We start from the raw sequence: 18978 nt of genomic DNA on the forward strand, positions 1-18978 counted from the left end.
TACCGTATCAATAAACTCTTCTTGGAAACATTGGTATAGCAAAGCTTTTATTCTAAATGTATGCTAAGAAATGAAATACTAAATTGAGGGGTGCCTGGCTGGCTCCAGTCCGATCAGAGTCTGCCTTTGGCTCAGGTCATGATCTTCATGTTCTTGAGATGGAGCCCTGCATCGGGCTTTCTGCTGTCAGCAGAGCCTAATTAGATCTGTTGTGTCCCGCACGTTCTGCGCCACTCAGTCTCGTGCTCTGTATCAAAAAATAAACGTTAAAAAATGTGTGTATATCTCTATAGACACACACACACACACACACACACACACACACACACGCTTATATAAGTAAAACTATTAATGAAAGCACTTAATCAAATAGAGGAGAAATGTTCAATCAAATGTTAGGTTTTTTTTCCCTCTCACTATGAAAAAGCATGCTAAATTTGTCTTTCTTTCTTACACAGCCAGAACTGTGACTTATAGATTTGTATTACTTTACCAATGCAAATATCTAGGGACAGCTTTTTTGATATGCTTTTACCACAAACCCTTAATCTCTTCATCAGAGTACATGCTAAAGCAGCCTAACGTAAAGAGTATGGACATGAAATGATGAGGAACTTTAGTTTCACAAGACTCATTTATTTCCATGTCAGTGGCTTTCCCTTGCCTCTGATGGTCATGTAAAGGATCTACTACTCAGTCAAGGAGGGCTATTTGTACCGTAGTCTGTGAGCATCGTCCACTCAGTGGTATAGAGAGGAAGTAAGTTAAAAGGATTATAAGTGGAAAAAAGTACTGTTGGCTAGTGGCATTGGCAAAGTTGTTTGAAGTACTGAGGAAATATTCTGGGCCTCATGCTCCCCATTTGCTACCACTTGTGGTGGAATGAAGAATAACTTCAGTATAATTTGTATAGGGGAAAACTTGTATTGGCAGGCCACCTGCCTAAACTATCACATTGTATTGGAACACAAACTACAGCAACAGTAATCATGCTACATGCAGACACTTAGAGCTATGTGCCACGTACCCTTCTAAGTTGTTCATCTATTATTTCCTAATGTAATCTTCCAAACATCCCAATGGGGTAGATACTATTATTATTTATTTTGAGATCACTTTTTTAAAGTCCTTTGTTTTGAGAGAGAGAGAGACAGACAGAGAGAGACAGAGACAGAGACAGACAGATTTTGGGGAAGGGCATGAAGGGAAAGAGAGAAAAAGGGGGGGGGAGAGAGAGAGAGAATCCCAAGCAGGCTCCTCACTGGCCATGCAGAGCTCGATGTGGGGCTCAATTACATGACCCTGTGATCATGTCCTGAGCTGAAATCAAGAGCCAGACACTGAACTGACTGAGCCACTCAGGTGCCCCAGTAGGTGCTATTATTACCTTCATTTTACAGATGCAGAGATTGAGACGGAAGTTTTAGGTAGTGTGCTCAAGATCATACAGCTCATAATGAGAAGAACTGGGAAATCAGACCCAGGCATGCTGGCCCCTACTAGGATATTGCTTCTCAAATTCTTCCATGAAATATCTTGTCACTGAAAACAGTGTGTTCAGTTTCATAATCACGAGAATAGGAACGTAATTCACCTATGTGAATATGTAAAATCATAGTTGATGTGGTGCTTGGAACATGAAAATAGAAATGTTTACCATAAAGTAAATTCCTATATATCCTCCATTTGACGAATAGATATATTTGTACATTTATGTGATCATATATAATTTAAAAACATTAACGATGTTATGTTTTTGTACGAGAGTAAGGTTGGTAAACTATTCTGTAAGAGTATTGAAACATTTCATCTTTGTAGGCCATAGTCTCTGTTGTAGAAGCTGAACTCTTTTGTTATGATCTCAAAGTAGCCATCAATCAGCATGTAGAGGAGAGGGTGGCTGGCTCCAAAAATATTTTACTTACAGCGGCGCTTGGGCGGGTTAGTTGGCTGAGGTCCTGACTCTTAATTTCCACTCAGGTCATGATCCCAAATCCCACATCATGAGACTGGTCATGAGACCGAGCCCCACATCAGGCTTCGCCCTGAGCTAGCAGCCTGCTTACAATTTTCTCTGTCTCTCCCTCTGTCTCTCTTCCCCACTTCTGCATGCTCTCTCTCTCTCTCTCTGTCTCTCTCTCAAGTAAAAAAAAATTTAGTTAAAGAAACAGATGATGGTTTTCTACTGGATTTTCAGTGGTTAAAATTATTTTTTCTCTATTTTAGTTGCAAGAAGAACAGGAACGACATGGAGAGGCCGTAAGATGTGCTGAGGAGATGAAAGATCATGTGCAAAAGTATAATTGAAACCTCACAGAAAATAACTTGTTTATTTATAAAGCAGATAAACAGTGTAGTATGGGAAATGTATTAGTTATGCCAGTATATCATTGTTAAGCTGGATACAAATTCCAGCTTTGAGCTATTTTTAAATGCAGAATTGTGGTATATTATCTCTGAATTTTGCACCTTATCCACAAAACACGATGAGAAAAATGGTACAATTCCCAAATCTTCCTCTTGACAAAATTTTAAGGATTTCTGTAATACCCTCATTTGTTCGGAAAGTATGTGATGTTGTTTTAAATTTATGTGTGAGAATAATTATCTTAAGATCTGCATTTTAGGCTACAGGTTAAAAATGCCACACAAGAAGCAACCATCAAACATCAAGCGGCCCAGATTCAAGATCTTGAGAACAACATGATAAAGACAAGTTTGGTAAGTCGATCTCTTAATGTCTGTCCTACTGAAAAGGAATCCGTATTTCACTAGTAGTAGTACATAAGAATGTTTTGGATCCCATGGAAAATCTCACTGTTGCAAAGGTTTGGTTGATATTGTTCCTACTTGCTACTAGTGATGTAATTCTTCTATATAGATGAAGTTGATTGAATTCATAAAGTAATGATGTTTGTAGTGAGATTTTCATTAAAAAAATTTGTGAGAATCTAAAAAAAGCAACATTTTATATATACCACATTGAGCATTGTAGTCCACCTTTGGCTACTGTTAATAATGCTGCTGTGTACGTTGGCATACAGATGTGTGAGACTCCCTGCTACTATTTTTCAGCGTGTTTCAAACGTCCCCAATCTTTGAGTGATCATTTGATCTTGAATTCTGAATTCTCTTGTAATCTCATCCCTTCAGTGAGAGTTTGAGAACGGTTTATTTTAATGATGATTTGTTGTAATTTGTAATTACAAGTTTGCAATTTATTCTCTTCATTAACAATGACTGGCAGATCATTATGCAAATGTCCTTCTCAAAGGAATGGACTTTTCTCCTTGTTGGATTTTGTAAAGGAAAAGAAATGCCAGTGAAAAAGGAGAAATGGTTTCTCTGTCAGAGAATTACCTAGTAACATAGTACTCCTACCATTGCAAGTTCAGACTCATTTTTTTTTTTCCATTCACGTGAGTTAATCAGACTTTCGGAGATTTCACAATTCAATCTCAGAAAAGACTAATGTGCCATTCAGGATTCTCATTTATTCATATGTAGTGAAACCCCAACTGTTTTCCAAGCAGAACAGTGAATGTCATCCCACTCTCACCCTCCTTTGTAGGATTCTCATTGTAAATCCTAAGCGGGAGCAATGAGGTAGATACACTGATCAACTCGTTTCTGTCAGTCACAAAAGTTATATAATATACATGCAAGTTTCATTAGGCAGCTATACCCGTCAGGGGAACTAGAATATTCTGTTGACTGGTCCTTTTTGTGGCTGAAGAGACATTGAAAATTATTTCCTCTTCTAGACGTCTTATAAATGAGTCACATGGTAACAAGGAACTTTTCATGCGAGTAACATGATACTCGGTTGATCAGTCTCCTATGAATGAGGGTGCTAGGCATTGTCCTGCTACTGTGTCCTAAAGAAATCATTAAGGTCTCAAAAACTAAAATCTGTAAGGATATTCGAAACTGATGAAGCTTATTAAAGAATAACGAGGGATTTTCTGTACATCTCTATAGAAAGGAATTAGGGTTATGGCATGAAATTACCTGCCACTTTAAAGTGTTCCCTGTGAAACAAAAACTTAGATAGCTTTCAGGCAACTGAGTCCATAGCTCTGACTTCTCTAGAAGGTCCTTATCTCCTGAATCCCCAAACCAGGGGCTACCTGGGTGAAGATATTTGATGCACACAATTTTGAGGTGAAGAATCTGGATTGGGAAGAAGAGGTAGCTCTAGCCAACTTAACCTTCCTAACAATATAGTCAAGTATGGGTCTGAAAGGAACTTCAGAAGACTTCCGTAAGTTGAAATCTCTATGGACGAAGAAATTACTCAAAAGGAAACAAAGGCAAACCAGTGATCATCCAGCCCTTGTGATAAATGTCGTGTTATAAGGAAAAGCGAGACAAAGTATGCTGGTCAGCATCCTAAGGGTAAGGGTGCTCCCTAAGACTCAATAAGAAAAACACACTCAAAGTAACACCGAAAAGAGTCCAAATAAAATGTACACGATTAGCTGTCTACAAAGGTACTCCATGTCAAGTAATGATTTTTTATATGAAATTTATCGACAAATTGGTTTCCATACAACACCCAGTGCTCATCCCAAAAGGTGCCCTCCTCAATACCCATCACCCACCCTCTCCTCCCTCCCACCCCCCATCAACCCTCAGTTTGTTCTCAGTTTTTAACAGTCTCTTATGCTTTGGCTCTCTCGCACTCTAACCTCTTTTTTTTTCCTTCCCCTCCCCCATGGGTTCCTGTTAAGTTTCTCAGGATCCACATAAGAGTGAAACTATATGGTATCTGTCTTTATGAGCCAGCAATAGCACTGCTAGGAAAGTAATGATTTTTGAGTGCGCGGTTGAGATGTTGTCTGTGAGCACCTAGATGGAAGAGCGAAAAGTACACATGGCCTAGGTAAAAGGGCCAAAGCTGGAAATGTGAATTAGCGAATCTGGTTTTGAAGCCTTAAGAGCAATTCAAAACACAGATAGCAAGGGGCAAGGACTTAATGTCAGGGGTTGCCGTCCTTCAGAAATAAGGTGTGGCTAAAAGAGCAGAGGGAGGGCATGGTCATTTTTCTCAGCTGCTGCTGAAAAGTGAAGCAGGATAGAGACCTTAATAAAATTAAAAAACAAAAAAGAGGTTCTTGATGACCCTCAAAATGTCTTAGTGGAATGATAGGAGTGAAAGTTAGATTTTAGTGTAAAAGAAGGAAATAAGTGAACAAACCTTGAATCTGTGGATGAGACGATACATTAAAGAATGTTCAAGTCCACTGCAAGGGGAGAAGCAGCGTGATAGATGGACAAAGCTTCAAAAGTTAAGCAAATGGTTAATAGAAAAGGAGAAATTGAAATCTTTCTTCCTTAATGCAGCTGGTGCTGTGATTTACAGATGTGTAGCACTTTACCAACTGCAAAGCTCTGGGGCAAGCTTTTCTGATATGTTGTTACCACAAAGCCTTAATCTCCTCATCAGAGTACCTGCTAAAGCAGCCTAATGTAAACAGTGTGGGCATGAAATGATTGAGGAACTTTGGTTTAGCAAGACTCCATTATCTCCATGTCAGTGGCTTTCCCTTGCCTCTGATGGTCATGTAAAGCATCTATTGCTCAATGTAAGAGGTGCTATTTGTACCGTAGTCCGTGAGTATTGTCCACTGAGTAGTATAGAGAGGGAGTTAGTTAAAAGTATTATAAGCGGGGGGGAAAAAAAAGTACCGTTTGCTAGTGGCATTGGCAAAAGTTGTGTGAAGTACTGAGGAGAGATTCTGGGCCTCATGCTCCCCATTTGCTGCCACTTGCGGTGGTATGAAGAATGACTTCAGTATAATTTGTATAGGGGACCACTTGTATTGGCATGCCACCTGCCTTAACTATCTCATTGTATTGGAACGCAAAATACAGCAACAGTAATCATGCTAAATGCATACACTTAGAGCTGACTATGTGCCACGTACCCTTCTAAGTTGTTCACGTATTATTTCCTAATTTTATATTCCCAAGATCCCAGTGAGGTAGATCCTATTATTATTTATTTTTCAGATCACTTTTATAAGATTCTTTATTTTGAGAGAGAGAGAGAGAGACAGAGAGAGACAGAGAGAGAGACAGAGAGAGATTGTGGGAAGAGGAGGTAGGGAGAGAGAGAGAGAGAGAGAGAGAGAGAGAGAGAGAGAGAGAGAGAGAGAGAGAGAATGCCAAGCAGGCTCCTCGCTATCCACGCAGAGCTGGATGTGGGGCTCAATCACGTGACCCTGAGATCATGTCCTGAGCAGAAATCAAGAGCCAGACGCTGACCCGACTGAGCCACCCAGGTACCCCAGTAGGTGCTGTTATTACTTTCGTCTTACAGATTTAGAGACTGAGACACGGAAGTTTTAGGTACTGTGCTTAAGGTCATACAGCTCATAACCAGCAGAATTGGGAATTCAGACCCAGGCTTTCTGGCTCCTACTAGGATACTGCTTGTCAAACTCTTCCATGAAATATCTCGTTGTCACTGAAAACAGCATGTTCAGTTTCATAATCACGAGAACAGCAATGTCATTCACCTATGTGAATGTTGAAAATCATAGTTGATATGGTGCTTGGAATATGAAAACAGAAATGTTTACCATAAGGTAATTTCCTATATTTCCTCCATTTGACCAGTAGATACATTTGTATTTTTATCTCATCATATATAATTTAAAACCATTAACAATGTTATGTTTTTGTAGGAGAGTAAGATTGGTAAACTATTCTGTACCAGTATTGAAATGTTTTCGGCTTTGTAGGCCATAGTCTCTGTTGTAGAAGCTGAACTCTTTTGTTATGACCTAAAAGTAGCCATCATTCAGCATGTAGAGGAGAGTGTGGCTGGGTCCAATAAGATTTTAGTTACAGGGGTGCTTAGGCGGCTTAGTTGGTTGAGCGTCCTGACTCTTAATTTCCACTCAGGTCATGATCCCAAACCCCACATCATGAGACCGGTCATGAGACCGAGCCCCACATCAGGCTTCACCCTGAGCTTGCAGCCTGCTTACCTTTTTCTCTGTCTCTCCCTCTGACTCCCTTCCCACTTGTGTGTGCTCTCTCCTTCTCTGTCTCTCTTTCAAGTATAAAATAACAAAACAAAACAAAACAAAACAAACATTTAGTTACAGAAACAGGTGATGGTGTTCAACTAGATTGACAGTATTTAAAAGTATTATTTTTTCTTTATTTTAGTTACAAGAAGCACAGGAACGACATGCAGAGGCCGAAAGATACGCTGAGAAGATTAAAGATCATATGCTAAAGTATAATTTAAACCTCACAGAAAATAACTTGTTTATTTATAAAGCAGATAAGGAGTGTACTATGAGAAATGTATTAGTTATGCGAGTATATCATTGTTAAGCTGGATACAAATTCCAGCTTTGAGCTATTTTGAAATGCAAAATTTTGGCATCTTATCTCTCAATTTTGCACCATTACCACAAAACACAATGAGAAAATTGGCACAATTGCCAAATCATCCTCTTGATACAATTTTAAGAATTTCTGTAATACCCTCAACTTGTTCAGAAATTACACGATACAGTTTTAAAATTATGTGTGAGAATAATTATCTTAAGATCTGCATTTTAGGCTAAAGGTTAAAAATGCCAGGCAAGAAGCAACCATCAAACATCAAGCGGCCCAAATTCAAGATCTTCAGAGCAACTTGCTAAAGGCAAGTTTGGTAAGTCGATCTCTTAATGATTGTCCTGAAAAGGAATCCTTATGTCACTAGTAGTAGTACATAAGAATGTTTTGGATCATATGGAAATTTTCACTGATCAAAATATTTGGTTGATATTGTTTCTGCTTGCTACTAGTGATGTAATTCTTCTATGTAGATGAAGTTGATTGAATTCATAAAGTAATGATGTTTGTAGTGAGATTTAAATAAAAATATTGTGAGAATCTAAGAAGAGCAACATTTTGTATATACCACAGTGAGCATTTGGTTTAGTCCTCCTTTTGGCTATTGTATATAAAGGTGCTGTGAACATTGTCATACAGATGTGTGAGTCCCTGCTACTATTTTTCAGCGTGTTTCAAACGTCCCCAGTCTTTGAGTGATCATTTCATCTGGCATTCTGACTTTCTGTTGTAAACCCAACCCTTCAGTGAGAGTTTCAGAAAGAGTTCTTTTAATGATGATCTGTTGTAATTTATAATTACAAATTTGCAACTTATTCTCTTCATCAACAATGACTAGCAGGTCATTATGCAAACGTCCTTCCCAAAGAATAGCCTTTTTTCTTTGTTGGATTTTGTAAAGGAAAAGAAATGCCAGTGAAAAAGGAGAAATGGCTGCTCTGTCAGGGCCTTACCTAGTAACATAGTGCTCCTACCATTGAAAGTTCAGAAACTCATTTTTTTTCCATTCACTTGAGTTAATCAGCCTTTCAGAGATTTCAGAATTCAATTTCAGAAAAGACTAATGTGCCATTCAAGATTCTAATTTATGTAGTGAAACCACAACTGTTTTCAAGTGGAACAGTGAATGTCATCCCACTCTCACCCTCCTTTGTAGGATTCTCATTGTACATCCTAAGTGGGAGCAATGAGGTAGATACACTGACCAACTCGTTTCTGTCAGTCACAAAAGCTATATAATATACATGCAAGTTTCATTAGGCAGCTATACCCGTCAGGGGAACTAGAATATTCTGTTGACTGGTCTTTTTTATGACTAAAGGGACATTGAAAACTACTTTCTTTTCTATACGTCTTATTAATGAGTCACATTGTAATAGGGAACTTTTCATGCGAGTAATATGATACTCGGTTGATCAGTCTCCTATGAATGAGGGTGCTAGGCATTGTCCTGCTACTGTGTCCTAAAGAAATCATTAATGTCTCAAAAACTAAAATCTGTAAGGATATCCGAAACTGATGAAGCTTATTAAAGAATAACGAGGGATTTTCTGTACATCTCTATAGAAAGGAATTAGGGTTATGGCATGAAATTACCTGCCACTTTAAAGTGTTCCCTGTGAAACAAAAACTTAGATAGCTTTCAGGCAACTGAGTCCATAGCTCTGACTTCTCTAGAAGGTCCTTATCTCCTGAATCCCCAAACCAGGGGCTACCTGGGTGAAGATATTTGATGCACACAATTTTGAGGTGAAGAATCTGGATTGGGAAGAAGAGGTAGCTCTAGCCAACTTAACCTTCCTAACAATATAGTCAAGTATGGGTCTGAAAGGAACTTCAGAAGACTTCCGTAAGTTGAAATCTCTATGGACGAAGAAATTACTCAAAAGGAAACAAAGGCAAACCAGTGATCATCCAGCCCTTGTGATAAATGTCGTGTTATAAGGAAAAGCGAGACAAAGTATGCTGGTCAGCATCCTAAGGGTAAGGGTGCTCCCTAAGACTCAATAAGAAAAACACACTCAAAGTAACACCGAAAAGAGTCCAAATAAAATGTACACGATTAGCTGTCTACAAAGGTACTCCATGTCAAGTAATGATTTTTTATATGAAATTTATCGACAAATTGGTTTCCATACAACACCCAGTGCTCATCCCAAAAGGTGCCCTCCTCAATACCCATCACCCACCCTCTCCTCCTTCCCACCCCCCATCAACCCTCAGTTTGTTCTCAGTTTTTAACAGTCTCTTATGCTTTGGCTCTCTCGCACTCTAACCTCTTTTTTTTTTCCTTCCCCTCCCCCATGGGTTCCTGTTAAGTTTCTCAGGATCCACATAAGAGTGAAACCATATGGTATCTGTCTTTATGAGCCAGCAATAGCACTGCTAGGAAAGTAATGATTTTTGAGTGCGCGGTTGAGATGTTGTCTGTGAGCACCTAGATGGAAGAGCGAAAAGTACACATGGCCTAGGTAAAAGGGCCAAAGCTGGAAATGTGAATTAGCGAATCTGGTTTTGAAGCCTTAAGAGCAATTCAAAACACAGATAGCAAGGGGCAAGGACTTAATGTCAGGGGTTGCCGTCCTTCAGAAATAAGGTGTGGCTAAAAGAGCAGAGGGAGGGCATGGTCATTTTTCTCAGCTGCTGCTGAAAAGTGAAGCAGGATAGAGACCTTAATAAAATTAAAAAACAAAAAAGAGGTTCTTGATGACCCTCAAAATGTCTTAGTGGAATGATAGGAGTGAAAGTTAGATTTTAGTGTAAAAGAAGGAAATAAGTGAACAAACCTTGAATCTGTGGATGAGACGATACATTAAAGAATGTTCAAGTCCACTGCAAGGGGAGAAGCAGCGTGATAGATGGACAAAGCTTCAAAAGTTAAGCAAATGGTTAATAGAAAAGGAGAAATTGAAATCTTTCTTCCTTAATGCAGCTGGTGCTGTGATTTACAGATGTGTAGCACTTTACCAACTGCAAAGCTCTGGGGCAAGCTTTTCTGATATGTTGTTACCACAAAGCCTTAATCTCCTCATCAGAGTACCTGCTAAAGCAGCCTAATGTAAACAGTGTGGGCATGAAATGATTGAGGAACTTTGGTTTAGCAAGACTCCATTATCTCCATGTCAGTGGCTTTCCCTTGCCTCTGATGGTCATGTAAAGCATCTATTGCTCAATGTAAGAGGTGCTATTTGTACCGTAGTCCGTGAGTATTGTCCACTGAGTAGTATAGAGAGGGAGTTAGTTAAAAGTATTATAAGCGGGGGGGAAAAAAAAGTACCGTTTGCTAGTGGCATTGGCAAAAGTTGTGTGAAGTACTGAGGAGAGATTCTGGGCCTCATGCTCCCCATTTGCTGCCACTTGCGGTGGTATGAAGAATGACTTCAGTATAATTTGTATAGGGGACCACTTGTATTGGCATGCCACCTGCCTTAACTATCTCATTGTATTGGAACGCAAAATACAGCAACAGTAATCATGCTAAATGCATACACTTAGAGCTGACTATGTGCCACGTACCCTTCTAAGTTGTTCACGTATTATTTCCTAATTTTATATTCCCAAGATCCCAGTGAGGTAGATCCTATTATTATTTATTTTTCAGATCACTTTTATAAGATTCTTTATTTTGAGAGAGAGAGAGAGAGACAGAGAGAGACAGAGAGAGAGACAGAGAGAGATTGTGGGAAGAGGAGGTAGGGAGAGAGAGAGAGAGAGAGAGAGAGAGAGAGAGAGAGAGAGAGAGAGAGAGAGAGAGAATGCCAAGCAGGCTCCTCGCTATCCACGCAGAGCTGGATGTGGGGCTCAATCACGTGACCCTGAGATCATGTCCTGAGCAGAAATCAAGAGCCAGACGCTGACCCGACTGAGCCACCCAGGTACCCCAGTAGGTGCTGTTATTACTTTCGTCTTACAGATTTAGAGACTGAGACACGGAAGTTTTAGGTACTGTGCTTAAGGTCATACAGCTCATAACCAGCAGAATTGGGAATTCAGACCCAGGCTTTCTGGCTCCTACTAGGATACTGCTTGTCAAACTCTTCCATGAAATATCTCGTTGTCACTGAAAACAGCATGTTCAGTTTCATAATCACGAGAACAGCAATGTCATTCACCTATGTGAATGTTGAAAATCATAGTTGATATGGTGCTTGGAATATGAAAACAGAAATGTTTACCATAAGGTAATTTCCTATATTTCCTCCATTTGACCAGTAGATACATTTGTATTTTTATCTCATCATATATAATTTAAAACCATTAACAATGTTATGTTTTTGTAGGAGAGTAAGATTGGTAAACTATTCTGTACCAGTATTGAAATGTTTTCGGCTTTGTAGGCCATAGTCTCTGTTGTAGAAGCTGAACTCTTTTGTTATGACCTAAAAGTAGCCATCATTCAGCATGTAGAGGAGAGTGTGGCTGGGTCCAATAAGATTTTAGTTACAGGGGTGCTTAGGCGGCTTAGTTGGTTGAGCGTCCTGACTCTTAATTTCCACTCAGGTCATGATCCCAAACCCCACATCATGAGACCGGTCATGAGACCGAGCCCCACATCAGGCTTCACCCTGAGCTTGCAGCCTGCTTACCTTTTTCTCTGTCTCTCCCTCTGACTCCCTTCCCACTTGTGTGTGCTCTCTCCTTCTCTGTCTCTCTTTCAAGTATAAAATAACAAAACAAAACAAAACAAAACAAACATTTAGTTACAGAAACAGGTGATGGTGTTCAACTAGATTGACAGTATTTAAAAGTATTATTTTTTCTTTATTTTAGTTACAAGAAGCACAGGAACGACATGCAGAGGCCGAAAGATACGCTGAGAAGATTAAAGATCATATGCTAAAGTATAATTTAAACCTCACAGAAAATAACTTGTTTATTTATAAAGCAGATAAGGAGTGTACTATGAGAAATGTATTAGTTATGCGAGTATATCATTGTTAAGCTGGATACAAATTCCAGCTTTGAGCTATTTTGAAATGCAAAATTTTGGCATCTTATCTCTCAATTTTGCACCATTACCACAAAACACAATGAGAAAATTGGCACAATTGCCAAATCATCCTCTTGATACAATTTTAAGAATTTCTGTAATACCCTCAACTTGTTCAGAAATTACACGATACAGTTTTAAAATTATGTGTGAGAATAATTATCTTAAGATCTGCATTTTAGGCTAAAGGTTAAAAATGCCAGGCAAGAAGCAACCATCAAACATCAAGCGGCCCAAATTCAAGATCTTCAGAGCAACTTGCTAAAGGCAAGTTTGGTAAGTCGATCTCTTAATGATTGTCCTGAAAAGGAATCCTTATGTCACTAGTAGTAGTACATAAGAATGTTTTGGATCATATGGAAATTTTCACTGATCAAAATATTTGGTTGATATTGTTTCTGCTTGCTACTAGTGATGTAATTCTTCTATGTAGATGAAGTTGATTGAATTCATAAAGTAATGATGTTTGTAGTGAGATTTAAATAAAAATATTGTGAGAATCTAAGAAGAGCAACATTTTGTATATACCACAGTGAGCATTTGGTTTAGTCCTCCTTTTGGCTATTGTATATAAAGGTGCTGTGAACATTGTCATACAGATGTGTGAGTCCCTGCTACTATTTTTCAGCGTGTTTCAAACGTCCCCAGTCTTTGAGTGATCATTTCATCTGGCATTCTGACTTTCTGTTGTAAACCCAACCCTTCAGTGAGAGTTTCAGAAAGAGTTCTTTTAATGATGATCTGTTGTAATTTATAATTACAAATTTGCAACTTATTCTCTTCATCAACAATGACTAGCAGGTCATTATGCAAACGTCCTTCCCAAAGAATAGCCTTTTTTCTTTGTTGGATTTTGTAAAGGAAAAGAAATGCCAGTGAAAAAGGAGAAATGGCTGCTCTGTCAGGGCCTTACCTAGTAACATAGTGCTCCTACCATTGAAAGTTCAGAAACTCATTTTTTTTCCATTCACTTGAGTTAATCAGCCTTTCAGAGATTTCAGAATTCAATTTCAGAAAAGACTAATGTGCCATTCAAGATTCTAATTTATGTAGTGAAACCACAACTGTTTTCAAGTGGAACAGTGAATGTCATCCCACTCTCACCCTCCTTTGTAGGATTCTCATTGTACATCCTAAGTGGGAGCAATGAGGTAGATACACTGACCAACTCGTTTCTGTCAGTCACAAAAGCTATATAATATACATGCAAGTTTCATTAGGCAGCTATACCCGTCAGGGGAACTAGAATATTCTGTTGACTGGTCTTTTTTATGACTAAAGGGACATTGAAAACTACTTTCTTTTCTATACGTCTTATTAATGAGTCACATTGTAATAGGGAACTTTTCATGCGAGTAATATGATACTCGGTTGATCAGTCTCCTATGAATGAGGGTGCTAGGCATTGTCCTGCTACTGTGTCCTAAAGAAATCATTAATGTCTCAAAAACTAAAATCTGTAAGGATATCCGAAACTGATGAAGCTTATTAAAGAATAACGAGGGATTTTCTGTACATCTCTATAGAAAGGAATTAGGGTTATGGCATGAAATTACCTGCCACTTTAAAGTGTTCCCTGTGAAACAAAAACTTAGATAGCTTTCAGGCAACTGAGTCCATAGCTCTGACTTCTCTAGAAGGTCCTTATCTCCTGAATCCCCAAACCAGGGGCTACCTGGGTGAAGATATTTGATGCACACAATTTTGAGGTGAAGAATCTGGATTGGGAAGAAGAGGTAGCTCTAGCCAACTTAACCTTCCTAACAATATAGTCAAGTATGGGTCTGAAAGGAACTTCAGAAGACTTCCGTAAGTTGAAATCTCTATGGACGAAGAAATTACTCAAAAGGAAACAAAGGCAAACCAGTGATCATCCAGCCCTTGTGATAAATGTCGTGTTATAAGGAAAAGCGAGACAAAGTATGCTGGTCAGCATCCTAAGGGTAAGGGTGCTCCCTAAGACTCAATAAGAAAAACACACTCAAAGTAACACCGAAAAGAGTCCAAATAAAATGTACACGATTAGCTGTCTACAAAGGTACTCCATGTCAAGTAATGATTTTTTATATGAAATTTATCGACAAATTGGTTTCCATACAACACCCAGTGCTCATCCCAAAAGGTGCCCTCCTCAATACCCATCACCCACCCTCTCCTCCTTCCCACCCCCCATCAACCCTCAGTTTGTTCTCAGTTTTTAACAGTCTCTTATGCTTTGGCTCTCTCGCACTCTAACCTCTTTTTTTTTTCCTTCCCCTCCCCCATGGGTTCCTGTTAAGTTTCTCAGGATCCACATAAGAGTGAAACCATATGGTATCTGTCTTTATGAGCCAGCAATAGCACTGCTAGGAAAGTAATGATTTTTGAGTGCGCGGTTGAGATGTTGTCTGTGAGCACCTAGATGGAAGAGCGAAAAGTACACATGGCCTAGGTAAAAGGGCCAAAGCTGGAAATGTGAATTAGCGAATCTGGTTTTGAAGCCTTAAGAGCAATTCAAAACACAGATAGCAAGGGGCAAGGACTTAATGTCAGGGGTTGCCGTCCTTCAGAAATAAGGTGTGGCTAAAAGAGCAGAGGGAGGGCATGGTCATTTTTCTCAGCTGCTGCTGAAAAGTGAAGCAGGATAGAGACCTTAATAAAATTAAAAAACAAAAAAGAGGTTCTTGATGACCCTCAAAATGTCTTAGTGGAATGATAGGAGTGAAAGTTAGATTTTAGTGTAAAAGAAGGAAATAAGTGAACAAACCTTGAATCTGTGGATGAGACGATACATTAAAGAATGTTCAAGTCCACTGCAAGGGGAGAAGCAGCGTGATAGATGGACAAAGCTTCAAAAGTTAAGCAAATGGTTAATAGAAAAGGAGAAATTGAAATCTTTCTTCCTTAATGCAGCTGGTGCTGTGATTTACAGATGTGTAGCACTTTACCAACTGCAAAGCTCTGGGGCAAGCTTTTCTGATATGTTGTTACCACAAAGCCTTAATCTCCTCATCAGAGTACCTGCTAAAGCAGCCTAATGTAAACAGTGTGGGCATGAAATGATTGAGGAACTTTGGTTTAGCAAGACTCCATTATCTCCATGTCAGTGGCTTTCCCTTGCCTCTGATGGTCATGTAAAGCATCTATTGCTCAATGTAAGAGGTGCTATTTGTACCGTAGTCCGTGAGTATTGTCCACTGAGTAGTATAGAGAGGGAGTTAGTTAAAAGTATTATAAGCGGGGGGGAAAAAAAAGTACCGTTTGCTAGTGGCATTGGCAAAAGTTGTGTGAAGTACTGAGGAGAGATTCTGGGCCTCATGCTCCCCATTTGCTGCCACTTGCGGTGGTATGAAGAATGACTTCAGTATAATTTGTATAGGGGACCACTTGTATTGGCATGCCACCTGCCTTAACTATCTCATTGTATTGGAACGCAAAATACAGCAACAGTAATCATGCTAAATGCATACACTTAGAGCTGACTATGTGCCACGTACCCTTCTAAGTTGTTCACGTATTATTTCCTAATTTTATATTCCCAAGATCCCAGTGAGGTAGATCCTATTATTATTTATTTTTCAGATCACTTTTATAAGATTCTTTATTTTGAGAGAGAGAGAGAGAGACAGAGAGAGACAGAGAGAGAGACAGAGAGAGATTGTGGGAAGAGGAGGTAGGGAGAGAGAGAGAGAGAGAGAGAGGGAGAGAGAGAGAGAGAGAGAGAGAGAGAGAGAGAATGCCAAGCAGGCTCCTCGCTATCCACGCAGAGCTGGATGTGGGGCTCAATCACGTGACCCTGAGATCATGTCCTGAGCAGAAATCAAGAGCCAGACGCTGACCCGACTGAGCCACCCAGGTACCCCAGTAGGTGCTGTTATTACTTTCGTCTTACAGATTTAGAGACTGAGACACGGAAGTTTTAGGTACTGTGCTTAAGGTCATACAGCTCATAACCAGCAGAATTGGGAATTCAGACCCAGGCTTTCTGGCTCCTACTAGGATACTGCTTGTCAAACTCTTCCATGAAATATCTCGTTGTCACTGAAAACAGCATGTTCAGTTTCATAATCACGAGAACAGCAATGTCATTCACCTATGTGAATGTTGAAAATCATAGTTGATATGGTGCTTGGAATATGAAAACAGAAATGTTTACCATAAGGTAATTTCCTATATTTCCTCCATTTGACCAGTAGATACATTTGTATTTTTATCTCATCATATATAATTTAAAACCATTAACAATGTTATGTTTTTGTAGGAGAGTAAGATTGGTAAACTATTCTGTACCAGTATTGAAATGTTTTCGGCTTTGTAGGCCATAGTCTCTGTTGTAGAAGCTGAACTCTTTTGTTATGACCTAAAAGTAGCCATCATTCAGCATGTAGAGGAGAGTGTGGCTGGGTCCAATAAGATTTTAGTTACAGGGGTGCTTAGGCGGCTTAGTTGGTTGAGCGTCCTGACTCTTAATTTCCACTCAGGTCATGATCCCAAACCCCACATCATGAGACCGGTCATGAGACCGAGCCCCACATCAGGCTTCACCCTGAGCTTGCAGCCTGCTTACCTTTTTCTCTGTCTCTCCCTCTGACTCCCTTCCCACTTGTGTGTGCTCTCTCCTTCTCTGTCTCTCTTTCAAGTATAAAATAACAAAACAAAACAAAACAAAACAAACATTTAGTTACAGAAACAGGTGATGGTGTTCAACTAGATTGACAGTATTTAAAAGTATTATTTTTTCTTTATTTTAGTTACAAGAAGCACAGGAACGACATGCAGAGGCCGAAAGATACGCTGAGAAGATTAAAGATCATATGCTAAAGTATAATTTAAACCTCACAGAAAATAACTTGTTTATTTATAAAGCAGATAAGGAGTGTACTATGAGAAATGTATTAGTTATGCGAGTATATCATTGTTAAGCTGGATACAAATTCCAGCTTTGAGCTATTTTGAAATGCAAAATTTTGGCATCTTATCTCTCAATTTTGCACCATTACCACAAAACACAATGAGAAAATTGGCACAATTGCCAAATCATCCTCTTGATACAATTTTAAGAATTTCTGTAATACCCTCACTTGTTCAGAAATTACACGATACAGTTTTAAAATTATGTGTGAGAATAATTATCTTAAGATCTGCATTTTAGGCTAAAGGTTAAAAATGCCAGGCAAGAAGCAACCATCAAACATCAAGCGGCCCAAATTCAAGATCTTCAGAGCAACTTGCTAAAGGCAAGTTTGGTAAGTCGATCTCTTAATGATTGTCCTGAAAAGGAATCCTTATGTCACTAGTAGTAGTACATAAGAATGTTTTGGATCATATGGAAATTTTCACTGATCAAAATATTTGGTTGATATTGTTTCTGCTTGCTACTAGTGATGTAATTCTTCTATGTAGATGAAGTTGATTGAATTCATAAAGTAATGATGTTTGTAGTGAGATTTAAATAAAAATATTGTGAGAATCTAAGAAGAGCAACATTTTGTATATACCACAGTGAGCATTTGGTTTAGTCCTCCTTTTGGCTATTGTATATAAAGGTGCTGTGAACATTGTCATACAGATGTGTGAGTCCCTGCTACTATTTTTCAGCGTGTTTCAAACGTCCCCAGTCTTTGAGTGATCATTTCATCTGGCATTCTGACTTTCTGTTGTAAACCCAACCCTTCAGTGAGAGTTTCAGAAAGAGTTCTTTTAATGATGATCTGTTGTAATTTATAATTACAAATTTGCAACTTATTCTCTTCATCAACAATGACTAGCAGGTCATTATGCAAACGTCCTTCCCAAAGAATAGCCTTTTTTCTTTGTTGGATTTTGTAAAGGAAAAGAAATGCCAGTGAAAAAGGAGAAATGGCTGCTCTGTCAGGGCCTTACCTAGTAACATAGTGCTCCTACCATTGAAAGTTCAGAAACTCATTTTTTTTCCATTCACTTGAGTTAATCAGCCTTTCAGAGATTTCAGAATTCAATTTCAGAAAAGACTAATGTGCCATTCAAGATTCTAATTTATGTAGTGAAACCACAACTGTTTTCAAGTGGAACAGTGAATGTCATCCCACTCTCACCCTCCTTTGTAGGATTCTCATTGTACATCCTAAGTGGGAGCAATGAGGTAGATACACTGACCAACTCGTTTCTGTCAGTCACAAAAGCTATATAATATACATGCAAGTTTCATTAGGCAGCTATACCCGTCAGGGGAACTAGAATATTCTGTTGACTGGTCTTTTTTATGACTAAAGGGACATTGAAAACTACTTTCTTTTCTATACGTCTTATTAATGAGTCACATTGTAATAGGGAACTTTTCATGCGAGTAATATGATACTCGGTTGATCAGTCTCCTATGAATGAGGGTGCTAGGCATTGTCCTGCTACTGTGTCCTAAAGAAATCATTAATGTCTCAAAAACTAAAATCTGTAAGGATATCCGAAACTGATGAAGCTTATTAAAGAATAACGAGGGATTTTCTGTACATCTCTATAGAAAGGAATTAGGGTTATGGCATGAAATTACCTGCCACTTTAAAGTGTTCCCTGTGAAACAAAAACTTAGATAGCTTTCAGGCAACTGAGTCCATAGCTCTGACTTCTCTAGAAGGTCCTTATCTCCTGAATCCCCAAACCAGGGGCTACCT

At 38.9% G+C, this 18978-nt stretch overlaps 1 protein-coding gene across 1 annotated transcript in view; it reads left to right on the plus strand.

Annotated features, from left to right (window-relative positions):
* The window catches only part of LOC122478369 (ankyrin repeat domain-containing protein 26-like), a 50814-nt gene that overhangs the window by 4526 nt on the left and 27310 nt on the right, over positions 1 to 18978 (plus strand). Inside the window, exons 4-11 of the mRNA XM_043572008.1 lie at positions 2227 to 2297; positions 2628 to 2721; positions 7183 to 7253; positions 7585 to 7678; positions 12133 to 12203; positions 12535 to 12628; positions 17083 to 17153; positions 17484 to 17577. Of these exons, the coding sequence (XP_043427943.1) occupies positions 2227 to 2297; positions 2628 to 2721; positions 7183 to 7253; positions 7585 to 7678; positions 12133 to 12203; positions 12535 to 12628; positions 17083 to 17153; positions 17484 to 17577 (660 nt within the window). The remainder of the gene's footprint in view (positions 1 to 2226; positions 2298 to 2627; positions 2722 to 7182; positions 7254 to 7584; positions 7679 to 12132; positions 12204 to 12534; positions 12629 to 17082; positions 17154 to 17483; positions 17578 to 18978) is intronic.

Source organism: Prionailurus bengalensis, unplaced genomic scaffold (genome assembly GCF_016509475.1).
Source record: "Prionailurus bengalensis isolate Pbe53 unplaced genomic scaffold, Fcat_Pben_1.1_paternal_pri Un_scaffold_55, whole genome shotgun sequence".
NCBI lineage: Eukaryota > Metazoa > Chordata > Mammalia > Carnivora > Felidae > Prionailurus > Prionailurus bengalensis.